The sequence below is a fragment of the Galeopterus variegatus genome, unplaced genomic scaffold (genome assembly GCF_000696425.1).
Source record: "Galeopterus variegatus unplaced genomic scaffold, G_variegatus-3.0.2 Scaffold2839, whole genome shotgun sequence".
In the NCBI taxonomy this organism is placed as follows: domain Eukaryota; kingdom Metazoa; phylum Chordata; class Mammalia; order Dermoptera; family Cynocephalidae; genus Galeopterus; species Galeopterus variegatus.
In genome coordinates this window covers 43,461-50,823 of record NW_007728950.1, presented here as the reverse complement: position 1 = coordinate 50,823, position 7,363 = coordinate 43,461, and the positions used below count along the sequence as shown (strand labels likewise).

General features: G+C 58.8%; 1 protein-coding gene across 1 annotated transcript in view; it reads right to left on the bottom strand.

The window, feature by feature from the left end:
- Nucleotides 1–7,363, bottom strand: part of CFAP46 (cilia and flagella associated protein 46) — a gene marked incomplete at its 5' end in the record, with an annotated part of 94,385 nt that overhangs the window by 45,940 nt on the left and 41,082 nt on the right. The window contains 5 exons of the mRNA XM_008583148.1: nucleotides 609–785; nucleotides 1,736–1,842; nucleotides 1,940–2,140; nucleotides 5,716–5,862; nucleotides 6,774–6,906. Of these exons, the coding sequence (XP_008581370.1) occupies nucleotides 609–785; nucleotides 1,736–1,842; nucleotides 1,940–2,140; nucleotides 5,716–5,862; nucleotides 6,774–6,906 (765 nt within the window). The remainder of the gene's footprint in view (nucleotides 1–608; nucleotides 786–1,735; nucleotides 1,843–1,939; nucleotides 2,141–5,715; nucleotides 5,863–6,773; nucleotides 6,907–7,363) is intronic.

The following is a 7,363-nucleotide window of genomic DNA, read 5'->3' as shown; positions in this document are numbered from 1 at the left end:
GTGAGGGGAGGGCCTTCACCGAGTCTTTGCCAGAAGGGGGTGGTGGCTGTGCCTGCCCTGTAGCTGGGAGAGCAGCTGGCATGGGGCAAGCAATGGAGGGGCAAGCGACAGTCCTGCTGGAGCTGAGGTCAGAGCCACGTGGAGTGTGCTCAGGGTGTGTGTGTGTGTGGCCTGTGGATGATGTGGAGTGGGGGCAGTGCCGTGTGTCAGAGGGGGGCTGTGAGGCGTGACTGTGCATGTCCGCACGGTGGTGGGGGGATGTGTGTGGGTGTCGAAAGGGCAGGCGGGAGCCAGGAGGAGCCATGGGCTGGAGGATACTCACGAAGGCTGCAGATCCCTGCACGGGTGTCCCCGAGAGGGGTGGGCAGCCACAAGGCCCGGGACTGCGGACAAAAGCCAGGTGTGTGGCCCAGACAGGAGGGCCAAGCTGCAGCGGGGAGGAGGCTGCCCAGGGAGAAGGGTCTGAGCAGCCCGTGGGGCTGCAGCTGCGTAGGAGGCGTCGTGTGTGGGACTTGGGGTAAAGCAGAGCTGTGCAAGGCGAACGCCGGCCCGCCCTGCCCTGTGGGTGGCTCCTCCACCGCCCGGCAGTGCCTGCAGCGAGCCCTTACCTCTTGATCTTTGCACGCTCTAGTTTTATATCAACACAGTTCTCTCTGTAGCCACAGTTGATGAACTTTTCCTCAATTTTCATCAAGGTGTCATCCATCCCTTTCAGTAAAAAGCAGCCATCAGGAGGCTCGCTGTCCGCTGCCTCCTGGGCGACTGTGATCTGCAGGCTCACGCACCTGGTGGGACAGACTCCTCCTCAGTGGCTGCTGAGGCCACTGAGTCAAAAACCCTGGGACTGTGTCACCTCTCAAGTTTGGCTACTGCCATTCTCTCTAGTGCTCACCCATGGATGCTGGAAGAAACACCTGCAGGACATTTCTCAAAAACTGGAAACCAAACAGGCCACATGCACTGATCACAGTGCGAAAAAGTGGAAATTAACAAGACCCACTCCCGAATTCAAAAACTTTCCTAAATGACTCACGAGTAGAAAAGATAGCCACACTAAAGTGACAAACTGTAAACACCAGGCCTGCGAGTGCTGCCGAGTGGAGCTCAGAGGAGCACGAGGAAAAGGGGACAGACGCTCAGCTCAAGGACCCCGCGCTCAGCTCAAGGACCTCACGCTCAGCTCAAGGACCCCCGCGCTCAGCTTGGGACAGTGTGAGCAGCCCCTCACCAGCACAGAAAGACCCTCACGAAGGGGAAGCAGAAAATAAAGAAAACCAGAATAAGACTAAATTCCCTCTTGCTGTGGTCAGTAAACCCAAAGCTGGTTCTCTGACAAGCCAGTTAAAGTGGAGTCTGCAATTCTGTTTCCGAAGAAGAGAGATGTCCCAGATAAGCTATCGTAGGGGACGTGCCTGAGACAAAGGCTTTTCAAAAGCTATAAGAAAAGACGCTATCTACATTTATGCTAATGCAGCCACACACCTAGAGGAAACAATTTGTTATGCTCCCCCTAGGGCCCCGGGGTCACCTTCCTAAGTCAGTCAGCAAGACGTGTGGACGGAAGGCTTGCTTCCCAGGGGGGCTGCGGAAGTGTAGGGCACTTCTGGAGTTTTCTGGAGCTCTGTGGGGGAGGCGGGTGTGTGGCCCCATCACGTGACAGCATAAAACTTAACAGATGGAAGAAGGTAAACCACAACTTGGATGTGAATGAACAGTTTTTCTTATAGAAATCTACCTGGCTTCCAGGTCTGTGGTGAAGAATTCCAGCATGGGCATCCTGTTAGGTCTTTCTTTCTTGAGAACCTCAAAGGCATCTATGAGTTTTTGGAAAAGGTGGCAGACCTGGGATGACACCAGCACTGATGTTACTATGCATGTGTCGCTCAGAGCCCCACGGCGTCCCCTCTGCTGAGCACAGGCGTCTGCCACGTGTCCTCACCGTGATTTCTCGCCCCTCCTCTTCCGTGGACAGGAGCGTCTCCGCCAGCGTCAGGGCTGAATTGTACCACAACTCCTCGGTCCCACCCAGGCGCTGGGCCCGCTCCACCAGTGTCCTCGCTTGTCCGTGGTTTTTTTCCTTGTTGGCCAACTGTGCTAGAAGCAACAGGCATTGTGACTCTGCAAAAGGGTCATCAAGCTCCTGAAAAAGATGTAGAGGTAGATATGGATGTATATGCCTCCGGGTACATAGAATAAGATACGTGCACGGAGATGGGGTGTGGGAAGAGAGGTGGACAGAGACAGACACAGACAGACGGAGGGAGGGAGGGGGAGGGGTGGAGACAGACAGGTGAGGAGGGGGCGATCCGGTGGGGGAGAGGAACCTGGGGCTTCTCTGGCAGCTGAAGGCCGAGGCCTCCTATTTGCTCTCAGGAGCGACACCTGTGTGTGGGGACCCACTTCAGGGACCCACTTCGGGGGCTTGGAGACCACGGTAACAGCCCCGCAGAGCCTGCAACGGAACGGCCTAGCGCCTTTCCTCCGGCACCGGCTCCAGCGCTTCCGGCTGGCTCTGGCCTCGGGGAGAGGTGGTCACCACCCGGGATGGACGGGAGCCCACCCGAGCCCAGGCGCCTGCTGCAGCAGGACGAGCGGTCCCCTCTGGGCTCCCCACGTGTCAGCTCTCCCCTGTCCTGCCAGCGCTGATGCTGAAGCCCCCTTCCTGTCGTGCTCCAGAGGCTTCTCTGGAGGCCTCATGGTAAATGCCAGAAAAGATGGGGCAATTTTAAGACAGTTTAAACAATTTCAAAAAATCGTTTAAAATTTAAAAATTGTTAACAACAAAGGAGCATGTTGCATGGAGGGAGTGGAGTTGGTGACAGCTGGTCACAGCCATGTGCTGACTGGCGCTGTCCACGGAGGAGGCAAGAAGGCCGGGATGTCACGTCCTGGGCCCAACCGGAAGCCCCAGCTGCTTGTGTGGACAGAGGAGACAGGACGTGGCCAGGCTGGGACAGAGGGGAGCGGCTGGGCACAGGCCCCGCACAGGATCTGTGAGGAGCTCTGTTGTCCTCTGACCACTCCACACATTTCAGTGTGCCCAGGAAGGGGGAGGGGATGCTGTCCACCAGGAGAGACAGGGCCAGGCCCGACGCAGGTCCCTCCTGGAAGCCACAGCCTGCACCGCGGAGAGTGTGTACACAGGGCTGGGGTCCACAGCAGCCCACTGGGCAGTTGGGGGTGGCTTGGGGTGGGAAGGTGGGGGCGTCTCTGCAGAAGAGCACTTCTGGCCTCTCGGCCAAGCCGGCAGGACAGTGCAGGGCTCCAAGGGCTGAGGCAGAGGCCCAGGAGGCTGGGCTCAGGCAGCGAGGCCAGCACGTGGCTGAATGAGGCCCAAGCAGAGCCGGCCCCTGGCGGCCTGGTCAGGGGCGCTGCAGGGCGCCAGCAGCCCAGCCAGGGTGAGCGTCCCATTGAGAGGAGGGGCTGCGGAGGCTGAACAGGGCCAGGCCCGGGGCTGGAGCACTGGAGAGTGGGTGGCGCAGTGCAGGGTGAGGCCAGCACCAGGCTTTCTGGTGTGGACACTTGTGTGCAAGGAGGCAGAGCTGTGTTCTGAGGAGGCGACAGCAAGAGTGACCAGCTCCTGTGGACACCCAGAGGAGGCGGCCTCAGCTGATTAGTCACTGGGTCATGGGGCCTGCGTCCCAGGGAGAGAGCCAAGGGGTGGGCAGAAACCCAAGAGATGCAGACATTGGGGGCTGGGAGTGCGGAGGGTGCGAGAGAGAAGGGAGCCAGAGAGAGTGGGGGAGGGGTGCCAGCAGCCAGGAAGGAAGGGGACAGGGCAGAACACGGTCCGCACACTTGGGCTCAGCAGTCACCGCTGGCCGGGGAGCAGGCGCGCTGCAGTGCATTAAGGGTCTGGGTTTAGCTGGGAGGGGCGGAGGGGCCGAGCCGATGGGGAAGGCTGGGGACGGACGCGGGGGCTAGGAGACCTGTTTTGGGCAAGATGAAGCATCATGGCCACACAGCAATGGCAGGAACGGAGGTGGCCGCAGGCCGCATGTGCACCAGGCTGACATCGTCCCAACTGTCCTGGGGACTGGGAACCAGGGCCGCACTAGGCCCAGGATGTGCGCTAGGTCCCATGGGAGCCTCTCCGAGTCCCCGTCCCTCACCAGCCTTGCTCCTGTCCCAAGTCTGGGGCCTCACGCCTCCCGCTTCCTTCTGCATCCTCCTGCCTGCACTGGGGCTGATGCTCGTGGCCCAGAGCTCTTCCACCCTGTGCTCCCTTTGTCTCAGGAGAGGCCACTGTCTCCCAGGGCCGAGACTGTGGCCTGCAGAGTGTGGCGCCCATGCATGTCCCATCGGGCCTCTCTCCCCTCCCCAGCTGGCCACAGTGGTCTCGGTCCAACTGGGGAGAGGCTCCTCTCAATTCTGGTTGGCACACACCTGTCCCCCTGCCTGAGATCTGCCCGCCTGTCCCCCTGCCCGAGCCCTGCACACCCCTGTCCCCTGCCTGAGACCTGCACACACCTGTCCCCTGCCTGAGACCTGCACACACCTGTGCCAGCTGCCCGAGACCTGCATGCACTTGTTCTTGCCTGAGACCCACACATACCTGTCTGCCTGCCTGAGACCTGCACACACCTGTCCCTTCCTGAGATCTGCGCACCTGTCCCCTGCCTGATACCTACACACACCTGTGCCAGCTGCCTGAGACCTGCACACACCTTTCCCTGGTCCTGAGATCTGCACACACTTGTCCCTGCTGCCTGAGATGGAGTCTGAACCTCACTAGGCTTGGGTGGATGTCACTAAATTTTTATACCATTACGAGGTCTTTTTTTTGGTGGTGGGGGGGAAGTCTTCTTTAAAACAAGGGACAGGCTGTCTGGCTGTGTAGCTCTGCCTCACCCTCTTAATGAAGGAAAGGCTAATATCTGGACAGAAGATACAGCGTGTGTCTGGAGGTGAGCCTGGAGAGCAGTCGACACTGGCAGGAACTGGGCTTCCCTTTGTGCTGGATTTTCCATCCATCCTAGATTTTCCCTGAGGGCAGCCATCGGTGGGACAGCAGAACTCAAGAGGGAAGCCAGAGCCCACTGGCTGAGGAGAACAGACGGGACAAAGACAAGGCTAGACGGAGGTCACCTGGACCACAGTGGCCCTACACATGACCTGCCTTCTAGAACAGACCACTGTGCTCTGGTGGAAGGCACCACCCAGCAGCCCTCCAAGCTTTCATCTTCCACATACAGCATCGAAAAGAAAGAAGTTAAGAGGAAAGCTCGAGGACAGAACCAAACCTCTGAGATCCAAGAGAAAAAAGGGGTGGCAGAAACAGACCCAAAGCAGTTACTGGAAACAGGGACTTTAACAAGCTGTGATTCATAAGTTCAAGCAAACAGAGGAAAAGATGGACAAAGGATTTGAGAGNAGTTAAGAGGAAAGCTCGAGGACAGAACCAAACCTCTGAGATCCAAGAGAAAAAAGGGGCGGCAGAAACAGACCCAAAGCAGTTACTGGAAACAGGGACTTTAACAAGCTGTGATTCATAAGTTCAAGCAAACAGAGGAAAAGATGGACAAAGGATTTGAGAGACAGACTTTCCACAGAGAATTGAACCCATGAAAGAGAACCAAGTGGATTTTCTAGGACGGACAGGTACAAAGCAAGCTTCAGAACGGCAGGTTCCTCTTCCACAGACAGAAGCCTCTCTCTGTGCACAGGTAAGGGGGACCTGCTCTGGATGGTGATGCACTGGGAGGGGCTCCTCACCTGGAAGGCCAGGTGAGCTTCTGCCAGGAGCAGCCGTGCGGGCTGGTGCAGGTCCATCTCCAGCAGGACCTCTGCTTTGAGCATCCACAGCTGGGGAAAGCAGGTTCCGTCGAGGTCCCTCCCGGTCTCTCCATTTATTTTCAAAATCTGTAAGAGACCACAGTCCTGAGCCACCACTGTCCCACGTCTGTGTCCCCTCGATATGTTCTGTTAAAGGAGGCAGGTGACTGCACACACACAGGAAGCTGGGCTGCCACCAAGGGTCCTCAACAGCCCTGCGGCACAGAGGACAACCCGTAGGTCCCAGGTGCACTGCCAAGCTCAGGCCTCAGGACCCCGCCTGTTTTGCTCCTGACAAACGTCACGCGTCCTGGACTCCTGTCTCTTCTTACTTATCCCTCACACCCAGCCAAGCCACCACCAGCCTCCCTGACACGGCTCACTCTCTCCCTCTCTCTTGGTATCAAGCAACACCCTGTCCGGCGTGGGACAGGCCACCGAGCTTTTACAGCTCAGCAAGGTGCACGACTGACCCTTGCCATCCTGGACTTGGGTGGCAGGCCAAGCCCTGGCCTGCTGAAGAGCCTGCACACTCTGAGATCCCAGCGTCTTCCTGCCATGCCTCACAAAGCCGTGACTTTGGGGGCACCCCCGGTACCAGTGTTCTTTGAGTAAGACTGTGGCGGTTGGGATGGGTGCCTGCCTTTAAGGGCAATCCCATAAGGGGTGGGCCCCTGTGGTCTGCAGGGACAACCAGTTAGTGATCAGGGCGTCCAGAGGCCAGCTCTGCTCCATGGGGAGCCCCCTCGTGGCTGCCCCCAGCCTCACCTTCCCTCAGTCGCCGTGTGGGCCCCTGGCAGCCCCTCCTGAGGTGGTCTGCACTGCACGTCAAGTTCATCCTCCCTGGGGCATCCCAGGGCCTCGCCGGGATGGGTCTGTGGATTTCCACGAAACCCGGCACAGGCGTTTGTGCACAGTAACTCTGGCCGGCTGCTCGAGCTGCGACCCCACAGCAGCCTGTCCCCAGCACCCGCGGGCCGTGCGCCGGGCACACTCACCTTGTCCTTGGCTACGAGACGCTTCATCCCCGGGAGCTGGCCCGGAGGCGCCCGCTCTCTCGGCACGGGCAGGCGCTCGTCTGACACAGGCTCCTTGTTTTTCTCTTTTCTCAACGCAATCTCTTTCCTGCAGCTGTGAAGCGAGACACGCAGGGGCCAGTACGTACGTGACAGTGCTCAGCTTCTTCAGCCACCGAAGAAATGCACATAAAGGCAGGCACAGAAGCCATTACGCTCTCAAGTGTGGACAAAGATCAACAGAAAAGCCCTAGGGGTTCGCAGCACGTCAGACTCCCAAGTTCACGTTCACAGCCCCTTCCCTCTCCCCAACTCCAGACGCACGTGTCCAGCTACGACGCAAGGTCCTGACATAGGTGTCAGTGCGCCTCTCAGACTCACCGCCCCAACCAAGAGGGGACAGGTCCCCAGCTCCCCACTCCCCAACCTGGCACCCACCCATTCACTGCTGCCATATGCTGCCCCCAACACTGTCCCCATCCACTGCCCCAACACTACCCCCCGTCCACTGCCCCCCAACACTGCCACCAACACTGTCCCCAACACTGTCCCCCATCCACTGCCCCCAACAC